Source organism: Hemiscyllium ocellatum, chromosome 34 (assembly GCF_020745735.1).
Source record: "Hemiscyllium ocellatum isolate sHemOce1 chromosome 34, sHemOce1.pat.X.cur, whole genome shotgun sequence".
Lineage (NCBI taxonomy): Eukaryota > Metazoa > Chordata > Chondrichthyes > Orectolobiformes > Hemiscylliidae > Hemiscyllium > Hemiscyllium ocellatum.
This window is the reverse complement of record NC_083434.1, coordinates 38853228-38878108: the sequence shown is the minus strand read 5'-3', so window position 1 is coordinate 38878108 and position 24881 is coordinate 38853228. Positions and strand designations below refer to the sequence as shown.

Sequence of the window (24881 nt, the reverse complement as noted above, 5' to 3'; positions counted from 1 at the left end):
GGGAAAAAAAGGCACCTCGAAGTTTTTTGTGTCGTACTCATGACCACTCGAGTTCTGTCTCACCGTTTGGTTTTATAGAGTCAGAGAGATGTGCAGCACAGAAACACCTTTCGGTCTAACTCATCCGCGCTAACCTGATATCCCAAATTAATCTAGTCCCATTTGACCCAGGTCCCTCTAAACTCTTTCTTTTCATATAGCCATCCCGATATCTTTTAAATGTTGTAATTGTACTAACTCCTCCACTTTCGCTGGTCGTTCATTCCACCAACCTCTGCGTGAAAAAGTTACCCCTTGGTCCCTTAGCTTTAACCTATGCCCTCTAGTCCTGGACTCCTGAATGACTCTGAGCTGCCCTCTGAGTTGGCCCAGCAAGTTACTTAGTTGATGGGGAATAAATGCTGGCCTTACCAGCGATGGGCACAACCTATATTTTTTTTAATATAAATCCCTCTGTCCCCAAAGTTGATCTTCCAAGGTAATTTAGTTACTGCCCTTTTCTTTCTGACAGTTGGATTTATATATTGTGACTGAACCTGTATCATACCTGATATTGGGTAGCTTTGTATATAAAAATGTGACTTTAATGCTGTTCAGCGCCATTAATGTTTACACAAAGGTATTGTCAAAATTAAGGATCAGCTTTTGAGTTGTCTTTTTAAAGTTATGTTTTTTAAAAAATTGAAATTGCTTTATTTTCTGCTTGAACAGGTTTAATTATGGACTACTTATTAGATCATGTCATCCACTAATCGAAACAGGGATATTGAGCGGCGAGCTGAGTACCTGCAAGCTGACCAGTGTTTGCCACCTTCCAGTGATAACTCCATGGATAGGATCTGGTTCATCAAAGATGGCTGTGGTCTGGCCTGTGCCATCGTGACCTGGATGCTGATTTTCTACGCAGAGTTTGTTGTTATTTTTGTAATGCTAGTTCCAGCAAAAGACTTATTGTACAGTATCATTAATGGAATTATCTTCAATACACTAGCTTTCCTTGCTTTGGCTTCTCACTCCCGAGCAATGCTGACGGATCCTGTAAGTCTCTCACTCATAATTATGTTTGTGAATATCAAGGGTTTATCCCATACCATATTAATCTCTGGTTATCAGTTTGTTCTCATTTCATTAAGAGAATGTGTGAAGTTTGGTTTATTAAATTGTCGTACAAGTAAACATTATGAAACTGTTTCTGACTACAACCTAAATGCACCACACTGTGTCGTACTGAATTGTACAGTCCAGAAACGAGCAATTTTTGGTCTCTGCTGCTAGCTAATTTGGGGTATGATTGAGACATTACATTTGACTTTCTTTCCTCTGAGATTGGTCAGGGGAATGAGGGTAGAGAGAGAAAACATCAGCTTGTTCCTGTGCCTGCAACTGTTCATTGCTTGGAAATGCACCTTGGGAGAGACCTGACTCTTGTTGTTCATCCACGATATCTTATCAGTTGGGTTGTTATTGCCCTTCCAATGTGAATGGCCCTTGGCAACAGATCAATGAGTGTTAGTGCCTCCAGAAATCTGTCTAAGCAAGTGTTTTGAGAGAGGTTGGAAAGTATGAACAGAAGAAAATACAAATCTCTGACAGGGTGAAAGAATGACAGGATGTGATTCCGGCCCATTTTTGTATTTTCTGGCTCTTTGAAGAAGTTCTCCAATTATTCCCACATCTCTGGCTCTTCCTCTGTACTCCTACAGAGATTTTTTTTCTTTCACCATACCTATGTGAATCTGCTTTTACCATCCTTTCATGCAGCATGTTCTAAGTAGTATTCAGTGCAAAAAGATAATTCTCTGGTTTTGTCACCTTCCATCCTTGTCCGCAGGTTCTTGACCACCTGCCAGTGGAAACAATTTCTTCCTGTCTAATCCATCAAAATCCTTTATCATTTTGAATGCCTCTATTAAATCCCTCCTTAATTTTCTCTGTACAGTGAACAGTTGTACTACTTCTAGTTTCTCCAACGTAACTAAAATACCTCATCCATAACATTTTAATAATCACCTTGCACCTTCCCTGGGGCTTTGACATTCTAATCTGATGTTCAGACTTGGACATGAAATTCTAGCTAAGATTTAACCAGTGATTTATAAACTTTAGTATAATTACTTTGTCCTCTGTACCTGAACAATCTTGCTGGCTTTCTACTTGCTCCTTCTGTTTTACTTTCTAGTTGTGGTTTTCAATCCACCTGGACTGGGTTTCTTTTAAGCTCACTAGAATCCATTCACAGCTGAGTGTTTCTTTCCATTTGTTAAATTCAAGATAGTAAAGCTTTTCAAAAAGCTTTGTACACATATTTATCCTAGCTGAGTTAATGTGTCAACAAATGTGATATGCATTTACATATACAGTGTAGAAAATGCCTTCAAGGCATCTTGCAGAATGCAATCTGACAAAAATGAAGTCTGAGCTTCCTGAGCTGAGGTGGCAGTGAGCTAGTAATTTCACTGCACTAGTACTCTATAGCTCAGACTCACGTTCTGGGAGCATTAAAGAATTGGATTCAAAACATTAACTCTGTTTCTCTCCACGGATACAACCAGACCTGCTGAGTTTCTCCAGTTTTGTTTTTTTTCTGGGAACATGGGTTTGAATTTCACAATGACAAATTTTAGATCTGGGATTAAACGTGAGTCTAATGGCAAGCATGTAACTTTTATTGTAAAAACCCAAAGGGTTCACTGATGCCCTTTATGGAAGGAAATCTGCCATCTTTACCCAGGTTGGCCCGAATGTGACTCCAGGCTCCTCAGCAATTTAATTGACTCTTATTTGCCCTGTGAAATAACCTAGCAAAGAGATGAGTTATAAATGCTGTCCCAACTAGTGATGACATATTAGGACCAAAATATCTTTAAAAGCTATTTGGGAGGGATTGATCAAATGGGAGGATCTGAAAGAAGTTGAAGAGGCATCTCTGGGAAGCAAGAGATTGTAGAGCCATTAGTCTTGATTTTTATGTCCTCGTTGTTTACAAGAATAGTGCCAGAAACTGGAGGATAGCAAATGTGGTTCCATTGTTCAAGAAGGGGAGTAGGGATAACCCTAGTAACTATAGGCCGGTGAGTCTCACTTCTGTTGTGGGCAAAGTCTTAGAGAGAATTGTAAGGGATAGGATTTATGAACATCTGGATAGGAATAATGTGATCAAGGAGATAGTCATCATGGTTTTGTGAAGGGCAGGTCATGCCTCACAAATCTTATTGAATTCTTTGAGAAGGTGACTAAGGAGGTGGATGAGGGTAAAGCAGTAGATGTGTTGTGTATGGATTTTAGTAAGGCATTTGATAAGGTTCCCCATGGTAGACTAGAAGGGGCTAGAAGGTTGGGTGAGCAAGTTTGCGGATGATACGAAAGTCGGTGGAGTTGTTGACAGTGAGGAAGGATGTGGCAGGTTACAGCAGGATATAGATAAGCTGCAGAACTGGGCAGAAATGTGGCAAATGGAGTTCAATGTAGGTCAGTATGAAGTGATTCACTTTGGTAAGAGTAACAAGAAAATGGAGTACTGGGCTAATGGTCGGATACTTGGTAGTGTGGATGAGCAGAGGGATCTTGGTGTCCATGTACACAGATATCTGAAAGTTGCCACCCAGGCAACATAGTGCTGTGAAGAAGGCATATGGTGTACTGGCTTTTATTGGTAGAGGAATTGAGTTCCGGAGTCCTGAGGTCATGTTGCAGTTGTATAAGATTCTGGTGCGGCCGCATCTGTAGTATTGTGTGCAGTTTTGGTCGCCCATACTATAGGAAGGAAGTGGAGGCACTGGAACGGGTGCAGAGGAGGTTTTAGCAGGATGTTGCCTGGTATGGTAGGAAGATCATATGAGGAAAGGCTGAGGCACTTGGGGCTGTTTTCATTGGAGAAAAGAAAGTTTAGGGGTGACTTGATAGAGGTGTACAAGATAATTAGGGGTTTAGATAGGGTTGACAATGAGAACCTTTTTCCATGTATGGAGTCAGCTATTACGAGGGGGCCTAGCTTTAAATTAAGGGGAGGTAGGTATAGGACAGATGTTAGGGGTAGATTCTTTACTCAGCAAGCTGAGTGTTCATGGAATGCCCTGTCAGTAGCAGTGGTGGACTCTCCCTCTTTATCGGCATTTAAACGGGCATTGGATAGGCATATGGAGGATAGTGGGCTAGTGTGGGTTAGGTGGGCTTGGATCGGTGCAACTTCGAGGGCCAAAGGGCCTGTACTGCGCTGTATTTTTCTATGTTCGATGTTCTAAGTGTAATTGAAATCAAAGCAGAGTGTTGTTTTGGTGAGGACCTTTAGACTGGGGGAGGTTTAGTGCTTGGTATGTGCAAGAATATGCAAGTTTTAAAATGGAAGCATTGAGGGCTTCAGTGTAGGTCAACAATCACACTGCTGCTGTAAGAGAGAACTTCAATAAGAGTTGGACATAACTAGCAAAGCTTTAAGGGAGCTGAAGACAGTGGAGGGAAGAGGGTACTGGAACAGACAAGTCAGGTGTTTACAAGGGCCTGGAAGAAGGTTTCAACAGCATGTAGGCTGAAACAGGGAGGTAGTGAGGTCTGTGATGGAGGGGAAATGAAGTTCCATTCTCATTTTGGAGTTGAATAGGGTGTGATGGTAGCAAGTGAGTGGAGCATGGAGTCTGTTTAAATGGTACAGGAATTATGGTGAGAACAATCTCGAGCAGCAACCTAGACTTAAAAAGATGAGAATAAAATGAAATCCTTTGAGATATCCAATTACTTTATTACTGTTTCAAAGTCAGATTTTGGTTCGGTGTATTTTATCTGAGAAATCCTGTGCACCTCAACAGTGCCTGTTTAATTTCTTGCAAATGAAACTTCACTATTGGTTCTCTTAGTAATAGAATCCTTACAGTGCAGACAGAGGCCATTTGGCCCACTGCTGCAACAACCCTCCGAAAAGCATCCCACCCAGACCAACCCCAACCCCATCCCCATCCCCATCCACCTGTAACCCAATAGAAATAATCCAAGCAGCATAAATGTAGATACCATTATTACCAACTGACCAATTAGAAGACAATATGCTCTGTTTCTTCCTATTCTGGGAGCTACCACTCTCTGGAGTATGTGCTTCATATGCCCTAGAGGTTACTTCATTATGATCTCTAATCATCCACTTTACAGGAGCAATGGGTTCACAGAAAAATCAATGAACTCACCAATGCACAGGACAAGGGGACAGAATGCAACTATCTATCTGGTCAGATATATTCGAAGTCCATGGTTTGGTCACAAATTTAAACAATGCAGTTTGATGGAAAAGATAAGCATGTATAGGACCTAAAGGTTCATAACCTATAGCAGCATTTAACAAATTCATTCATAACATAAAACCTTTAATCATTGAGAAAAACGTATATTTGACAAATATTAGTATCAATTGCAGTTTCTGTAGACTGTGCTTGTGCAGTCTCTGGTAACTGTATTAATTACAAAGATATACTTTAACTGGAACAGACAACTACCACAGGGTTTTAAAAAAATTAGCAAAGTGCAATGTGTGCTCAAGTTGGAGTAAGACAAATGCAAGTCAGCTGATTGCAGCCATGTCAGAAGTGAGGGTGTAGTGTTGTAGTTTACCTTCAGCTCTCTACTGAAACAAAACTAGTCCACTCTGGCTTCTAACTCATGACCTCTTGCAGTTCTTATATATGTGACTTCTATTTTGTCTTCAGCTTCTTTCCCGCACCAGCAGCCTGTTAGTCTCCAGTCTCACTCAGTGGTCTGCTTTTGCTCAGTGTTGAAAGTGCTGTATAGATCATGTTGTTAGGGATTACTTGTACGTGGATGTCTTACCAGAAGGTGTCCAGCACCCCCCCCCCCCCCCATATTTCTTTTAAAAAAATCAAGGTGTTCATGTCTTTTGAAAAGAAGAACAAATGAGCAGCACAAGCAATCGTTTTTCCCTCTTGGTGGTTCTTGGCTGCTTCATGATGGCAAGGATTTTTATTCTTGCCCCGATGTTTGTGTGCGATGTGCATGATATTGCAGATTTATCAAGTGAAAGTGAATAGTTGTGTGGATGTTGGGCAACACCCAAAAACAAAGAGGATTTACTTTATCTCCTGGGAGCTAGATAAAGTTGAGACAACATTTTTGTGTTGTAGAATCACTTTATTTTTTCTGTACTAAAATAACAGGAAGTAATGTTTTTTTTTAATCTACAAGGTAAAGATGTATCCATCTTTGTTGACAACGTGTAGATTTTCTGTCTTGCCTGTCACCGTCCACATTCAGTAGTCACTGCTGTGGCCAAACTTTGTCTTGCTGAATCTGAGAGGAATAATAATTTCCTTTCTGGCCCTGCATGCCCACCATCACTTCAATTTTTAAACAAAAAAAACAATAAAGAAATCTATGTGAAGAGGAATAGTTAATTCAGGCTGATGTAGTGCTTCAGCCTTTGTTTTTCCATTGAACACATCTATTAAAGTTCCTGGGTGTTTTCTGGTAATATCAGGTGTTTGTGCCCCTCAGACAGCAGTTAGTTAACTTTGCAAGACGTGATCTGTGGTAATTTAAAGGTGTTCTCATTTTAGTGCATGTTTGTTCAGTCATCAGAATAAATAAGCCTGATTTAAATTGTAACAAGTGACCAGTATAATTGAAAAAATAGTTTTTATAAATAAAGTTATAGTATGCAGTTGTATATGTGCTATCAACTTGGTAGATTTGCATATATCAACTGTTTTGGGATATTTTCCCAATCAACTTGTTCAGATGATATTACGCACTGCTAGAGCAAGTGGGACTTTAATTTGGACCTCCTAACTCAAGTAGACAAACTACCAGTCTGACACGATCTTTCTCAGCCATTTGGATTAAAATAGAACAAAATAAGCTTAATATGATAAATTAGAGAAGCTTGGATTGTTAAAGACTGTAAAATGTTTAGGGAGGTATTAAATTGGAATCAGATAACCTTGAGGACAATGGTAACTGCATTTAGACCTGAACAAAGCTGATTTGGTGTGATTTTAGAAAGTATTAATTTTCAATCTGTATTGCCCAGATCTTCAGAGCAATATAAAGACTATAGGGTCATATTTATGCTTGCTTTAACTGGCATGCTTGATGTTGCTGTGTCTGTGCAGCTTTCAGTTACGTTAGCTGAGAGCCCAGCTGTTGAAAGCAGATTGCAGGGTGAGGAAAAGTCAAACTTCAGAATGACCACTTTAAAATTACTTACACTAAAATCTATTGTAACTTGCTGTGTTGCTCAATTCTCGCATGCAACCAAATTGTTGCAAGGGAATTGTCTCATTGCCTTTGAACAGTCATTGTTGAACTGCTGGGATCTGCACAAGCTATCTGATAACCAGAAGCTCAGATTTTTATTGTATAAATAATTTAGATTATTGGAACACTGAATGATAACAGTGGCTCTTGCGTACTGCTAAATACAGCACTTCACAGATGCAACAGCAGTTATTATTCAAACAAAGCAAGATTGCAATATCTAGGGCACTAGCAGATTGCCTTTGAAAGTCTGGGTATAGAATACCAGCAATATGACATTTAGCTATTCTATCCAGTTTTTTTTTAAAGGTCACAGCATTTAGCACAGAGTAAGCAGATAGTCATCCAACATGTACTTTGTACTTAAAACCAGGTTAAATACAGGAACACAATCTCCTGGGTTTGCTTAAGCAAAATATGTCTCCTCTGCCAATTTATTTAAATTGCTTGATGTCAAGGGATCAGTTTGTTTTTGAACTAGTGAAGTCTACATTATATGATGGACTTTTGTAGCATGTGTTGTCTTGCTATGTTTTTTAATTTTCCCTTCTCTCCTCCCTCTTTCACCTCCCCCAAAATACTGATCATGTTTCAGGCAAGATTGTATTTTCAGCTGTCAAGATGACCATTCTCCATGGTATCCCGTAAGATATATCGTCAGTAACAAAACGTGGCTGAACCTAATCCTTTGTCATCTTCTGGCCACCTGTGCTTCCAAAAATGCATTATTGAATAGCAATTAGCTATTAACTTGATACCAGACTTAGCATTGGGTCTAGTGCAGCCTTTAATTTTTTATTCGGTCATTAACAGGATGTAAGGTTAGCATTTGTTGCCTATCCCAAATTGCCTTTGAAGTTAGTGATGAGCCACTGCCTTATACTGTTGCAGTCCGACTGGTGTAGATGCCTTCAGTGTTGTTAGGAGGGAGTTCCAGGAATTTGACCAGTAACAGTGGAGGAACAGCAATATAGTTCCAAGTCCAGATGGTGTGTAGCTAGGATGGGAAGTTGCAAGTGGTGATTGTTCCATGTGGTGCTGCTCTTGTCCGTTTTAGGCAGTAGATGTTGGTTTAAGTGTTGCCAAAGAATATTTTGGGCCCAGCTGCAGTGCATCTTGAAGTTGGTGCGTGTTGTGACTGTAGTGCTTTGGTGCAGAGAGTGAATGTTTAAGGTGATGGCTGCAGTGCTCCTGAAGTAACTGCTTTGTCCTGGATAATGTTAAGTTGGCTGAACAATGTTGGAGTTGCACTTATTCTGCCAAGACCATATTCCATCACTTTCTTGTGTCTTATGAAATATGGTAAAACATTGGGGAGCTAGGAAGTAAGTTGTTCAGGAAAGGATACCTAGCCTCTGGTTAATTATTATTGCAGCAAGTGTAAATGCTGTTGAACCTGAAGGAGATAAGTGTAGATCTTTCTTGTACATTGACAATGCATAGCACTTGTTTGGAAAAAAATTTAACTTGGCACTTATTGGCACAAGCTGGAATATTGTCCAGGGCTCCTTGCATGTTGATGCAGAATCATTATAGTAGACTTTATTACTATTAGGTATGTTGTATTTTCCTGTGCAGCATTTGGCGCATCATTTTCTCTATCCACATTGTGAAATTGGATTGTCTAATGATTCTGGCGACATCAAATGTCTGCATTAATAAGTGTTTCCCCAGTGAGTTGTTTACATTTTTTCAGTTAAGAGAAACCCAGTTTGAATTAACAATACTTAAAATATTTTCCATTTGAAGTATCTGGCTGATTTGAACAATAAAGCTATATTCACTAAATTGATATCTTGGCAGCTAGGTACATTTAGGTCACTAAACCTTTCATTCTACAAGAACATAAAAACTTTAAACCCCAAACCACAAAGGCATTGAAACAAATGTCATGTGCATACAATTCTTCCCCTTGGCTCTCCGTCAGCTTTTTTTAACAAAACCTAAATCTTGGCTGATCCTGTTCCATTTTTGTCTAAAGTAGATGAAGTTTGCACAATCTGTAAACCTGCTTTACTTAACTCTGTTTTGTGGACAATAATTAGATTAGACTTACAGTGTGGAAACAGGCCCTTTGGCCCAACAAGTCCACACCGACCCGCCGAAGCGAAACCCACCCATACCCCTACATTACCCCTTACCTAACACTACGGGCAATTTAGCATGGCCAATTCACCTGACCCGCACATCTTTGGACTGTGGGAGGAAACCGGAGCACCCGGAGGAAACCCACGCAGACACGGGGAGAACGTGCAAACTCCACACAGTCAGTCGCCTGAGTCGGGAATTGAACCCGGGTCTTCAGGCGCTGTGAGGCAGCAGTGCTAACCACTGTGCCACCGTGCCGCCCACAATAAGGTGGCAGATGGAGTATAATATGGGGAAGTGAGACCTTATGGCTTTAAGAACAGAAAACCTCAATTCCCCCCCCCACCCCAGCCAGATTTTTAAGGAGATGAAAGGTTATTGAGTAAGTGGGAATGTAGATTTGAAGTTACGATCAGATCAGCAATAATCCGTCTTATTCAGTGGCAGAACAGGCTGGAGGGGCCAAGTGGCCTACTCCACCTTCATTTACTTCTGCAAGGAGACAGTTACGATGCATGTTCACCAAACAATTAGGAAGCCAATTATCATGTATTGCTTGAATTTTTTGAGCCCCCCCTCACCACCACCCAATCTCAACAGCTGTTAAATTTGGATGGAAATCAGTATCTTGGAGACATGGCTTTTTTTTTGTTGAAAGTTAAGGGCATATTGTAATAAAGTCTAAGTAGGTCAACTGTAACATATACATCAACAGCCTTGTGAAATCTAAAACTTTTACCTTAATAAATTCTTCAGTTGAACAGGAAATTAATGTTCTGCAGTTGCTTTGTGTACTGAGATCTTGAATCATGCTTATTTTGTAAGTGATTTTTAATCTGTTTTCCTACAGCACCAGTTTTACCCTCACTATATTACTTGCAGTGTTTCAGTACAAATAAGTGTTTCATGTTCAAAGCTGGAACTCAACAAGGTACCAGATACTTTGTGCTCACAAACTATGATGCCCTTATTTATTGTTTGGCAGGGTGCAGTACCAAAAGGGAATGCCACTAAAGAGTTCATTGAAAGTTTACAGTTGAAGCCGGGCCAAGTGGTATACAAATGCCCCAAGTGCTGCAGCATCAAACCAGAGCGAGCACATCATTGCAGGTAACAAGCAATATGAAAATGCTGAACTCCAAATACTAGTTTGTCTTCTGAAATATTCCGATGTTTATCACTTTTAAAATGGGTAGAACAAGATTTACTCAAGTCAATTTAAGATCAACATTTCCAAGGAACAGGTTTCAAAGAGCAAAAAACAGAATAGCGTAAGAGCAGGCCCTTCAGCCCATCAAGATTGTGTGGACACATGATCTCGTTCTAAAGTAAAAAATCTTTTATCTTTGTGCTGTCTACATCCCTGTATTCCTGTCTGTTAATGTATCTGTCAGGATGTTATTGTATCAGCTTCCACCACCACCTGTATAAACAAAACTCCCGCATCTCCTTTAAATGTTTTGCCTTTTACCTTAAACCTATTTTGAGGAGAAAGTGAGGTCTGCAGATGCTGGAGATCAGAGCTGAAAGTGTTGCTGGAAAAGCACAGCAGGTCAGGCAGCATCCAAGGAACAGGAAATTCGACGTTTCGGGCATAAGCCCTTCATTAGGAAGGGCTTATGCCCGAAACGTCGAATTTCCCGTTCCTTGGATGCTGCCTGATCTGCTGCGCTTTTCCAGCAACACATTTTCAGCTTAAACCTATTTCCCCTAGTAATTGACATTTCTGTCCTGGGAAAAAGTCTGATTGTGCCCTTCCTCATTTTTATAAACTTCAGTCAGCTTGCCCCCCTCTCTTTTGATATTCAAGTGGAAACAAATTAAGTTTGTCCAATCTCTCTCCATGGCTAATACCCTCCAAGCCAGTCAACATCCTAGCTAACAGTTTGTTTCCTCTCTAAAGCCTCCATCCTTCTGCTAGTGTAGCAACCAGAACTGTATACAATATTCCAAATGTGGCCTACCTAAAGTTCTATGTAGCTGCAACCTGACTTGTCAAATTTTATATTCTGTGCCTGACTAATGAAAGCAAGTCTGCCGTACCCTTATTGACCACCACCCTATCCACTATGCTGCCATTTTCAAGGAACTGTGGACTGATAGGCATGGATCCCTCTGTACATTGATGCTATTAAGGGTTCTGCCATTCACTGTATAAAACCAGAGACTATCTTATTACTTCACAATAATGACATTGCACTTTTTCTTGTTGAATATTAGGATCTGTTCTTTTTATAAAAAAAAAACCTCAAGAAATACCAAAATTAAGTTGTATTAAGGCAGAACATCTGATCTGTACAGAATAAACCTTTCAGCATAACAAATATTGTTGGTCCTTTTAAGTGCTAGGGCTCAGGAAAATGTTCTTCTTGAAATGTGTTTGCTGTGGTAAAATTTCCACTGGCTCGACTCTTTAAGAAATTTGAATTAGAATCCTTGACTTAGAAAAGCTACTGCGAGCACTAAGAATTAGGAAATTTTCCATTGCCTTCCATTCTCTGGGCCATGGTGACAAGTTAGCTGTCGTCTACCTCAGCTGGCTTGGGAATCAAATCTATGCTGTTGGCATTATTCTGAACTGCACTAGGGATCTAAACAACTCAGTTAATCAACTCCTGTGTCAGTAAGATACTCTGAAGGAAATGTTGTATAGATAATTGGAGAGAATTCATGTTTGTGAAATCTTTAGTTGTTCCTGCAATGCAGCTGTTTGATGTTCAGCAACCCTGTCTTGCTGCCAATTTGGCAACACCCATTCTGGTCAACAACAACAGAGTACATAGGAAGAATGAGATGAATCAGAATAAGTTGAAATATCATCTAGAAGATTGACCTTTATGCTATTTTTAATGTACATCTAGGCAAGAGTGGGAATAAGTGTTTTCTTGATGAAGTATATGCTAAGCTTTTTAAAAATGTCACCTCTAGTTTGGGATTACTGGAATAATGGGATTTCAATCATTATTGTGTAGCTTGCTATAAAAAAAATTTGAAGAAGTTACTGGAGTTCTTTTTAAATACATTCCAGTGTATGCAAGAGATGTATTCGAAAGATGGATCACCACTGCCCATGGGTTAACAACTGTGTGGGAGAGAATAACCAGAAATACTTTGTGTTGTTTACAGTAAGTACTGCTAATAGTGTGTTTTCAATACTTAAATGCAGCCAAAATCATCTTGAAATAAAAGTTGTGCTGAAACAAAAACAAAGTGCTGGAGAAACGCCACAAGTTTGGCAGCATCTGTGGAGAGAGAGAACTAAAGCTAAAGTTTCAAGTCCAGTATGACTTTTATCTGGAATTCATACTGACTCATACTAGACTCAAAACATTAACTCAGTATCTCTCTCCACAAATACTGCTAGACCCGCTGAATTTCCCTAGCCTTTTGTTTTTATTTCGGATTTTCATTATTGCATTATTTTGCATTACGTAGACTGTGATGAGTTTGGTTTTCATATTTTTAGTTTGGTGGCGTTGTGAACTCAAAGTTGCATCACCTGAGCCAGACTGAATATAATATTTAGGCAATCAAATGTGCAATGTATGTATTTTACTCCACATGTTAACTACAATGGAACATTCTGCACTGCTTGCTTCATAAGAGTGTGCAGTGAGACTACTGCTCTGTACGCTGACATACAAGATCCCAGCAGTTCTCATTGTATTAGCTAGGGCATCCATATACTGCAAGTCCCATCCTCTGAATAGTATCACTTCACTAGTGTATAAACCAATTGGACATGCTGAGCAATTTCTCCTGGATAAAATGTAATATGTAATCACCTTTCACAAGTCGAAGACTAAGAATGGGTAGGAGATTCTAACCACCCATTTGTTAACTTCAGTAGTTGTGGTTTCCAATGTAAGGAGGAAATAAAATTCTTAAATTACATCTGGGAGAACTATTAGCCAATAGTTTTAATGTAAAAAGGAAGAGGTGGTTCTAACCTAATATTTGGAAATTAATCTGGGTGAGTGGAAGGGGCTGTGTGTGTGTGTGTGTGTGTGATTTAACTTTTAGTTGTAATTCAAATTGAACTGAATTACTGAAAAAGTCTTGTTCTTTATTTCAGATGTACATAGCTTTGATATCACTACATGCCCTTATCATGGTTTGCTTTCACTTTCTGTATTGCTTTGAAGAAGAGTGGACAAGTAAGTATCATTCAGAAACTTCAATTCTGTTTTTGTAAATTAAATTTAACTTAATGAACACAAAGATGCCCACCAAGGATCATTTGGTTAAAAAAAAATTATAATTTGTGCCTTCCTACTCTGACATAATTTTATGTTGAAACATAGGGTGTTTGTAATTGGGAAAAGGGCAAGTAAAGAACCATATTTTATATGTCACATATACTTGTGTACAGATTGAGCACATGTATAAGTTGACCCCTTTATTTCTGGCCAAAAAATCTTGTATTTTCCATACCTTGCATAAAAGTCAACCCTAATATATTGCATTAAATTGCATTCGTTCATACCGGTAACACTATTCATTACTCTTTGTTTACGATATTGCATCTCTATTCATTCATTCGTAACTCTACTTAGCACACTTGGTTTACTACAGCACATTTTGATTGATTTCATTCATTCATTTAGACAGGTACTAAGTCTATCAGTACTTATCACGCTTTGTTCACCATACATCCAAAAGTTAATATTGTTAAAAAGTGCAGCATGAATTTTAGCTCCTCAAAACTTGTGTCCCTGTATTAGTTGACCCCCTAGTTTCAGTTTTAAAAAGCTGTCTTCAAAATTCGACCTAAACACGAGTATACACAGTATATTTTTATGACTGGCATAGTGACTCATTGATAAGCATTGCTGCCTCACAGCACAGGGACCTGAGTTCGATTCCTGCCTTGGATGACTGTCCATGTGAAGTTAGCATATTCTCCCTGTCTCTCCATGGGTTTCCTCAAGATGTTCCAGTTTCCTTTCTGTCCAAAGATGTGTAGGTTAGGTGGATTGGCCATGGGAAATGTGGGCTTGCATGGAAAGGATAGGGGGTTAAGTTTGGGTGGGATGCTGTTTGAATGGTTAGGGTAGACTCAATGGGCTATACCGATTCTAATGAAAAATTATATAGGTTATCCCCTGCACCCTGGCATAAATTATAATATCTGTGTAAAGCTTACACAGGAGACTTAAGCTGCTTCTGATTCAGCCTTGTATGCAGCCAAGATAGGATGATTTTCAGTTATCAGATTGGTCCAGGTTGGGGTTTTACTACACTCTGCAGACTGAAACGCCGGTGGTGGGGTGGTACCAGTGAGGGGACAGTGGGCAAGGGAAGTACTCTCTCATTTCATAGCTGGCAGTATCCTCTATCTTAATTGTCATTTTTATTTTGCAATGTAAATATGGCTGTACGTTAGTGCTCAATTTAAGTATGATATATTAATTGAGACTCATCCATTCCAAAGAAAATATGTTTATGTATATATAGAAAAGTTTGATAATAGTGTAGATCTGTTCATGGGTAAATCTTTAGTCTGAAGCATTAACCACCTGTTCCATTTTCATTTGTTGATTCTCTTGTTTTCTGTTTTTGCAAAGTATGCCGTCCTCTTTGAGACATCTGTTTGAAAGAGAATGGAGGTTGAGTGGAAATCAGTGCACCCCCTTCCCAGATCTCTTTTCTGACATGGCCGCAATGATTCTGATTTAACTGTATAGCCCATCTGTTGCTGCTGTTTGAGTACCACATCTATTGTCATGCGATAGCATCCCTTTTGTCATTTAACCCTGCCTTCTACCTTATTGGCAGATGTTCTCTTTTGTTCATAGTTGCCCTATTTTACCTGCTTTACCCTTTCCCTGCCACTCTGCTTAATATCTGTTACTTGTATAGAGGCTTCTAATTTTAATGGATGGGTCACAGAGCTGAAATGCTAATTGTCTTTCTCTCTCTGCTTACAGATACTGCCTGATCATCTGAGTATTTCCAGCAGAAACCCCTGCCCTCAGGGGTGTGGCTGTGCCATCAGGCATGCAATTGTTTATAGTGCTCCCATTCAATGAAGATTTGTTAAACATGATCCAAAAGGCATTGTGAAATGTTAAAAGAATGTTAATGGTTTGGCTGTTGAACTTTCATTGTTTTTTTGTTAAGAGATTGTTGGAAAAACAAGAAATTGGACTGAAATGTCTGCTTTGCTGTTTAATTTAAGAATGCTACTTCTGATTTGATGTTGTAGTATTTCTGGTTGTTTTGCCTGTTAAGGTAATTAAAATCCACTGAACAGTTTGTCCCTCTACAACAGGCAGAAGTGATTTTTCAAAACAATAAAGTCTTCAGATATGTGTATTCTAAAAGTATTAACCAAATGCTACCAATACTTCATAATTCGATATTTTCCCCGACCATATAAAACTTTCATATGGTCTTTCTTAAAATGGAACTTATTTATTTTCAGTCAAGTCTGTGAATGAATGCAGATTGTATGCATTTGTCATCAGCAGTCACTCGTTAACCAGTATGATTGCCTATGATGTAGTTAGTGTGTGTCATGGGTTCTTGTGTGGCTGATGGGTCTGATGCTAGGGCCGCATCTCCAACCACACATTTTGCAGGTGTTTCTGGTGGTGGAATTGGGCCTTGGCCTTGAGATTGCTTTCTCCAGTTGCTTTATCATGCTTCCCCTTGCTGACAGGGTTTCTCAAAGAAATGGCTCCCCTCATGTAGGAGGTTCCTCCAATCGGTTTCTTCTGAATGAGGGTCCCTTGTGTGTTGACATCTATGTTGCATTGCTTGAAGAAAACCTTCAGGGAGTCATTGAGAATTGTCATTCTCATTTGAGTGTCTTCCTTGAGCTGGGCAAAGATGGGCTTTGGCAGATGGCACTGCATCTGAAGCATGTGGTTGGCCTGTAATGGTATATGTGGTACTTTGTGTTTGACATGAGTTTGTTCTGTCTGTTTTCTTAGAATGCAGCTCATTCTCGCCACCATCCACAGTGATACTTCTCATTCTACTGTGCTTTGAGGGTCTTCTGTTCCTTATTTTCACTGCCGTCATGTTTGGCACCCAAGTACATTCCATCTGTTCGGATGAAACAGTGAGTACTTAATGTTTTCACTCCATACATGTCAAAAGCATTCATTGTTTATATTATTAAAGTCCCAGGAATAAGTGAAACAACCCACCCAGTCATTTGCTTATTATACATAGACTGTTATTAAGGGGCAGGCACCTAGTGGAATGCTTTCTCCTTGGAAGAGTGTGAGACCTGGAGTGTAGTGTATGAGCTGAGGAAGGAAAAAAGGAATTTTAAAACAAAAACTTGCATTTTTTGCCTAAAAACCAGCCGTGGCACTTAATGCCTCTTGAAAATCCCTGCAGCCGCCTTGTGCATATCAAAGTCTGTACAAGCAGCAGTGAGGTAAATGGATTAATTAATCTGTTTTGCTTGGGAATGCTTCCCTGCTCTTCAAATTGTTTCCGTTTGCCAATGTGAGGCTTTTTAATAATTGGAGAATGGGTCTTCTTAAGTTTCTGTATCTGCTTACAGATTCAAATCACATGGGAAGCATCAGGGTGCAACAAGCTTCCTCTTGAGCTACCGTGCTTCAAAGTCCTCCCTTTTCCCGCTTTCATGATGAGTATGGTTTCACCAATATTGGGAGAGCTTCCTATTTTGATCAAGTGCCCATTTTTTCTTTTACATGTGAACTCCGAGACCATCCAATGTGAGAAACGAGTATTGCAGCTGAATGTGACCCTTTTTATGGTGAGAGTGACTGGAAAGCAGCCTTTTGTTTCTTTCTCAAATCCCACCCCTGTAAGACTGGGAGGGATTCCTGATCAGCCATGCGATGTTGGAGCCTCTAACCGTCACTTCTGACAATATCCATATTCCTAGGCTACAACAGACATGTGAAAGTACATGTTCTCCAAGCAACTCAAACCTTCTGTGAACCATAGAGCACTACCACCACCACCACAGTTAGCTTTTGACCAGGGAATGCAGTTAGTTTAAGACTTCCATTAGTCTGTTACGATTATACTTATAGTTTGTAAACTTATTGTAGTCAGACATGGGGTTACAAGCATGCCTTGATGTGGGCTGCAATTTTTGTTTAAAGTTTCACTTGGTGACTGTTTCAATGTTCAACAAAATGATTCTTGGTGACACACAAGTAAATTTAAATTTGGATTTTCTCTTACTGTTGTGTTCCCAACAAATTGGCCAAAATTTAAAAATAGATGCTGCTGCTTTCATCAGGGTTGTAGATTTGAACTCATGATTAAATGCTAACAGTAGTGATGCATATAAACTAATTAGTCAGCACCAACTTCCAAGAAAGTGATTGTTCAGGCAGTATCCATCATTTATTTTGCTTGAAATGAATGTCAAAATCCCAGCATTCAAATCATTGTCATGAGAGACGACCCATGCAAAATTGGTGTCTGAATGGTTGCATTTTTCAGTTAGTCTTGTGGCGGAGTTGTTTATGTTTATCAAACTGAGGGCTGTGTATGTCTACTGTTATAACAATTCCCAGGCAGCAGGAAGTATGGTCAGACCCAAGAGTGAGTTGCCTTCTTGCCATGCGCCAACCACATTGTTCAAGATGCTGCATGGAGCAGCTGCACTGTAATTGGTAAGGGCTTTTGCCCATCAGCCCAGACTGCTCTAGATCCATTGCCACTTAAATTAAAACTACTCAAATGTGTTGTCATGTCTGTGGTCAACAGACACAGGAGTCTTTGATTTAATTGATCTGGCCAGGATTTGTGTCCAGGTTCTGAAAAGGTTTGAATCTTACCCACTGCACAGCCCAGTAGCATGTTGTTTTAGTTCAATCATTTTTATTATATTCCAAGGATTTGAATATGTATCTGTTCATGAAAAATAACCACCAATGAGTCCCAATCAAAGTTGATCAATTAATTTAGGGTAACTAAGCAGATTTTTCGCAGTGACCATTTTTTTTCCCCTTATTGGCCATGGGGTATATCAATCTGATTTGCAATTCCAGATTTCTGAACATAAAGGCTCAAACATCATGGTGAGCACTATAATAGCAAATCCATCTGTCTTCTCAATGCAACCATCTCTCTTCTAAGTGCAATTCCCTCCTTGTGCACAGTGTTTTCCATTCAAAAAAAAAGTGGTGATTAGCCCAGTAGTGCAAGCAAGTGGGGGTTCATTGTTTTGGAATGGGTTTAAAGCTTTGGGTTTAGTTATTCTTGCAGTTTGTCTGTCTTTGAGTTGTTTGTAGATGCCAGAACTAATGCATAAATGCATACTCGCGTGTGATGAACTTTAGTTAAGCCTTTTGCCAAGTTTTCACATCTTAGACTGAGTTAGATCACATTGGATTCAGGGAGAGCTTGCTAATTGAAGATAAAATTGACTTAAGGTAGGTGACAGGGGGTGGTGATGGAGAGTTTTTCAGACTGGAGGATTGTGACCAGCTGTATTCTGAAGGGAACAGTGCTAGGTCCACTGTTGTTCGTCATTTATGTAAACCATTTGGATGAGAATATAGGAGGCATGGTTAGTAATTGTGCAGGTGACACCAAAATAGTGTACAGTGAACAAGGTTATCTTAGATTACAAAGGGATCTTGATCAATTGGATTAATGGGCTGAGGAGTGGCAGATGGAGTTTAATTTGGATAAATACAAGCTATTGTATTTTGGTAAAATTAATAAGGGCAGAACTTACATTGTTAATAGGAGGGCCCTAGATAGTGTTGTTGAATAGAGATCTAAGTGTTCAGGTCCATTAGTTATAAATTACACATCAGGTTTTAGTCCAGTAGGTTTATTTGGAAGCACTAGCTTTTGAAGCGCTGCTTCTTCATCAGGTACATAGTTCTTCTAAAAAAGTCACAAGTAGACAGGATGGTTAAGGTGTTTAGCACGCTTGCCTTCGTTGCTCAGACCACTGAATATTGGAGTTCGGCTATCGTGTTGAAATTGTTGTTGAGGCCACTTTTAAAGTATGATGTACTAGTTGCCCTGCTATAGGAAGAATATTATTAAATTGCAGAGGGTGCAGAAAGATTTACCAGGATGTTACTGGGAATGGAGTGTTTGAGTTTTCAGGAGAGGCTGGATAGGCTGGGACTTTCTACTGGAGCGTAGAAGGTTGAGGAGTGACCTTTTATAGGCGTTTACAAAATCATGGTCATTGATAAAGTAAATAGTCTAGGTCTTTTCTCTAGGGTGGGAGTGTTCCAAACTAGGCATATTTTTATGTTGAGGGGGGAAAGATTTTAAAAAGGACCAGAGGGGTGGCTCATATGTGGAATGAGCTGCCAGAGGAAGTGGTAGATGCAGGTAGAGTTACAACATTTGAAAGACATTTGGACATTTCCTATTCATTAAAGGTTTAGAAGGAAATGGACCAAACACAGACAATTGGAACTAGTTTACTTTGGGAAATGTGGTTGACATGGACAAGTTGGACTGAAGGATCTGTTTCCGTGCTGTTATGACTTTGATTGTAAATATGTGCCTGGTTGAAAATCTGACCAAACTTACAGCAATGTTGACCATTTGAAATATCTCTGAACTAGCTGCCCCTGTGTCATGCTGAAAGAAATTGCATTAATATGTGCTCCTATAGGGAGATGAATGGCTGGACAATGAAAAAAGGAGGTGGGTAATGGCAACACTTGGGACAGCAGTTTGTATCCTGCACTCCATGCCCAAACACAGCTGGGGAACTGTCATTGTTAGATAAGTAGTCCATGATTTTTTAGGAGTTGAATGGCCAAGTGAAAGTCAAATATATGCACACTGCCAGTCATTTTATCTTTTTACTGAGAGGTCATAGTTTTTGGATAAGGGGTAGAAGATTTAAAACACGAAGAATTACTTTGCTGAGGGCGATGAATCTTTGGAACTCTGAGGCGAATGGATGATGGGTATTGAGTAACTTTGAAGAGATAAACAGATTTTTAAATAGAAATCGTTTCAAGGAATTTGGGGAGTAGACAAAGTGGTGTTGAGACTCAGAGGAGATCAGCTATGATAACAAATGTTTTCATCTGTCTGGGTCTGAAACTCCATTATTTTCTCCCTGTGTTAGTGACTCTTCCCCTCTTTCTCCTCCCCTTCTCTGCTAAACCACATCCCCCATCCCCCTGAAAACCCTCCTTTGACCAACCATTTAATTACCTGACCAAATGTCGTCTTATTTAGTCTAGTGTAAAATTTTGTCACTTCGTGTTCTTTAGAAGCCTCTGGGGATGTTTTCTTTTGTTAAAGGCACCTTATAAATGCAAAGTATTGAATGTGTACCTGTTGGCTATTTGATGTTGTAGTGTTATTTTGCTAAAGTGCTTTGTACTTGCTGTTGCAGTTTAAGAAGACTGTGCCCAAGAATGACCGACCATTTTCATGTAGTTTTCTATATATTGTGATGTGTCATGTGTGCTCTAATTAGTGATTTTATTGATTTGAAATTTTCTCCTATAAAGATGTGTTTAAAAATGTGATCAACAGTTGGATTGATGGCATAGCATCTCAGTGCCCAGCTGTACTGCATCATGGTAGAACATTGGGGCACCATTATTAATTTCCCCTTGGCTAGTCAGTGGCTAAGTCCCAAGTAGGCCACCTGCAGAGGCAATCCTACTGAACAATGGTGGGAGGAGAATTTGAAGTCTACACACCTTGCTGTTCCCAGTTTCTGAAATGAGATTGACCAAAAACTGGGAAACCAATCACTTGGGCAGCCACTTACTAGAAGGCGAGATGATCACCCTTTGTAAATAGGTTGGGGGAATTGAAAATTATATGCTTAACTACAAGTATTTGGGTTTTTTAACTGATTGAAAATTTAATTGGATGTTGACTTGAATGTCAGTGACCTTTGCTGATTGTATGTTCTGGTATTGTTTGTAGTGGGTAGAAAAGTCCTTCTTCCCCCCCTGATCTTACCTACATGATTTAAGCTGTTCTATTTCTGTTTCCAGGGAATAGAGCAGTTGAAAAAGGAAGAGAGAAGATGGGCTAAAAAAACAAAATGGATGAATATGAAAGCTGTGTTCGGTCATCCATTTTCAATAGAATGGCTCAGTCCATTCGCAACTCCAGATCAAGGGAAGGTAGACCCGTACCAGTATGTGGTCTGAGTCATCCTAGGCCAGCAATCCAATTCAAACTGGTTACTTAATAACTATTTTCACAAGTACCAGTCATAACTTACTATATAAGTTATTTACAAGCGACTGTATCCTTCCTGATCCAAGTGTTTTTTTAGAAGCATGGATGATGAAAAAGGTGCACGCCATGGTTCGACTTTATTCCAGCAGTCTTTGATCCATGAAAATAATAAGACAGTAAAATGTCTCACTTCCTTTTCTTCGACACTGGGATATTGTATGATACAAGCAGGCTTCTAAAGTCTGCAGTTTGAGCTGTAAAATTGAAATAAAGGAAACTGAAGTAAATCAAGTGATTGAAAGTACTGTTAAGGATCAGGCATCCTTCTGAAACTTCAGGATATATAATAGGGTCTGGATTAATTCTTTAGACTTGATTTGCCTTTATTGATTTATACCTAAACGTTCTGTAACAATTACAGTTCTGAATTATAAGCTGCCTTTATTAACCTGGTATTACAGTAATTATTGAGTGCTATGGGGTGTTGCTAAGGTGTGCAAATGCTAATCACAGATGAGATGAAACTGCTTGCTTAAATTTTCTGTCCCTACTTTGTAACCTTCAAAATGCTGACTTCCTGATCTTACTCTGTCCTGTTTTTGCTCTTGTGTGAACAATTTACACTCTGGTTCACTTGATACATAGTGGGAGAGTGGTGTGCTCTGGCCTTGCCCCCTCAGTGTTAGTCTTCTTGTGCGATCTGCGTTATACCAAAGAAGCAGATGACCCTCCTTGTTGTTAGGAAATCACTTGGCCTTTTAAAAGGACCATTACTAAACAAATCCTGTAAAATGAAGATTGTTAATCAAGGTTGTGGAAAGAGCCTTTAATGCAATGGTGTACACACTGATATTGGTTCACACCTGATGACATTGCTCTTCCTCCACTTCTTTTCATGGTGTACACGTTTGTGACAAGGGATTTCATCTAATTTTATGTGGCCATCCAGTTTTCTGATGTGCCAAAATCATTGTTATTTGGACCGTCAACATGATACAATTTCTTTTGCATCTTTTAAAATGACTTTTCTCGGATGTTAGTTTTTATAACTCTTGGTCTGACCCATCTCCATTTTCCTTGTCCTTAGCATGTTAAGTCAACATAACAATGAATATGCTAAGAACTTTAGCTATTAATCCTACAAGTTTGTCCATAATGTTAAACTATTATTGCTTGATGTTGTCCTGTATAAATTTATTCATCCCTAATATTTGCAGTTTTCAGCAGGCAGAGTAAATTCAGTCTTCCAAATACTGTAGGCAAAATGGCTTTTTTATACACGTTCAGAAGTTACATTTAAAAGCATGACATTTTTAAAAAATCTTTTTAAAAGAAAAATTCCGTCTATTACCTCATTTATTTTTAAACATTGTTGTGGATTTTTTTTCAATGTTTTTCCAAGCTGTCATTTCTTTCCTTAAATTGGAACAGGAATAGGCAAATCAGTTGCTCAGGACTGTCCCACCATTCATGTACCTTACCCAACAAGAATCTATAGATTTGTCTTTTTACAGCTTAAATTGAATCAGTGTCCATGATGTGCTAATGTTATGAAAACATTGCTTCTTGTCATATCAGTCCACAAGTACAACTTAAAAAGCTCTAGTATTCAGATCTGAGAACTGGGATTGAAGTGAAGTGATTCCTAGGGCTTGGTCTTGACTTTGTTCCTGACCAACTCTGCCAAACAGCAAGTTTTTATAGCCATCCTGTGGCAATGCTCCCATGTTCACAATCTATTGGTGCCATAAACAGAGGGCTTTATTCAGAATAGGCTAATGTTAGGGCTAGATCAAATTTTGTTCACAAGATTGTTTTGTCTTTTAATTATTTGCATCCACAGAATGTTTATTTTGAAGTTGTTAATTCTTGATGCATTTAGTCAAGTTTATAGACATTATGCATGGGTAGATACAAAATGGCCACAAAAAAGATTTAAATTGCATCTTTGAATCTCCATCAGCTCAATCCAATGGCTGTGTCTAAATGTATTGAAGACCCCCCCCCCCCCCCCCCCCCCCCCCTTACTGAAACTCCAGTTAAGTGTTGGTCAGTCTCAGCCATGGTGGTTTCTGAAGCTCCCAGAGTAGAAAACCGGAAAATCCTGTTTTTTCTTTTCGTTGAGCACTGCAATGTAGTCCGTACATTGGATAGTGTAGTGATGCACTCTCTAGACCCATTTTAAAAACTGTTACTTGCTGAAGGTTCTGTCAGGGCAGGTAGTACATGAACTATTGTACCCTAGCATATGTATACCTCATAAAAGTAGTAGACTGTAGTTTGAGGACTGCTAGTATGAAGTTTTTTGTTTTAAAACTGGCCAGAATTAGAGGAGTACCTCAATAAATATCATCGTTATTGTCTTTGTATATCGTGGGATTTTGGGGATATTGTCTTCTAACAAATGCAAGAAGATTTGAATTAATGCACATGCACATTTGAGTTTTTTAAAATTCAAGACCCAAGATGTTGGTTGCTTTTAGGAGTTGAGCAGCTCTAAAATTGGATTGTAACTTTGTGGGAATAGAACTTAACTAAACAAATTGAGCTTTTGTTTAAAAAAAATTTAAAATTGCTGTGAAAAGAAGACATCTCCTGCAATGCTGGAATCCAGAAAATGAATATTCGTGTATTACTTGGTAGGCCATCAGAGGCATTACTTAAAATCAAGTCAACAGAATTCGAGGTTTTAGTCTTGCATTAAAGCTGCCAATTGAATTTGCTTTGCAGAAATAATATAAAACTGATTTAAATGTTTTGTTATATAACAGCATTGCCAAAAATGCAATTAGATCATTATTTCTGAATCTTGTGACCTCTGTGTATTTGGGAGAAAACGAAACTACATCTGAAGAATACATTTAACATGGGGCTTGGGATTTTTGTGTTTGTCTAATTGTTTGCTTCAGATGCAATCTGAATACTGTGAGAGTTGGGTGCTATTACTGAATAAATAAAACATTTTACAAATAATTTGTGTAGTGTTTGGCTTTAGCTGATGTTTACTGATCTGCATGGCTAACAGTACTAAAGGAACAAAACAAAGTATCTTTGGATTTTAGGGTTATTTCAGATACAGGAATTGAGATTAATCTGTTTGGTATAGAGTTGGGTGTAGCTGAAATGACAAGCTAGGAAACTAGTGAAAATCATAAAGGTTTACATTTTTCACTGAAGATTGTTCAATCACCACTATGCAACTGACCTAATTAAACACCAAGTACCTTATCCTTCATTTACTCAGGATTTTTTGACTTTGGGTGAGCAAGGCTCATCTTTGCTACACGAACTGCTCTGGCTAAACTTACTAAATGATGGGTCCAAAACATCTCATTGTTAATAGTCAATAAGTCGTTTCTTTTTGTCCATTATTTTATATTGATTTGGCAATCATATTAAACACA

General features: G+C 39.0%; 1 protein-coding gene across 4 annotated transcripts in view; it reads left to right on the top strand.

The window, feature by feature from the left end:
• Positions 1 to 24881, top strand: part of LOC132832356 (palmitoyltransferase ZDHHC3) — a 34429-nt gene that overhangs the window by 517 nt on the left and 9031 nt on the right. For 2 of the 4 annotated variants that reach the window (XM_060850298.1, XM_060850297.1), the window contains exons 2-6: positions 712 to 1038; positions 10328 to 10452; positions 12371 to 12467; positions 13418 to 13499; positions 16281 to 16411. In XM_060850298.1, coding sequence (XP_060706281.1) covers positions 739 to 1038; positions 10328 to 10452; positions 12371 to 12467; positions 13418 to 13499; positions 16281 to 16411 — 735 coding nt within the window. In that variant the 5' untranslated portion in view covers positions 712 to 738. Of the gene's footprint in view, positions 1 to 711; positions 1039 to 10327; positions 10453 to 12370; positions 12468 to 13417; positions 13500 to 16280; positions 16412 to 20671; positions 20771 to 21287; positions 23486 to 24881 lie in introns of those variants that run through there. The other 2 variants (XM_060850299.1, XM_060850300.1) reach the window with 2 other exon arrangements.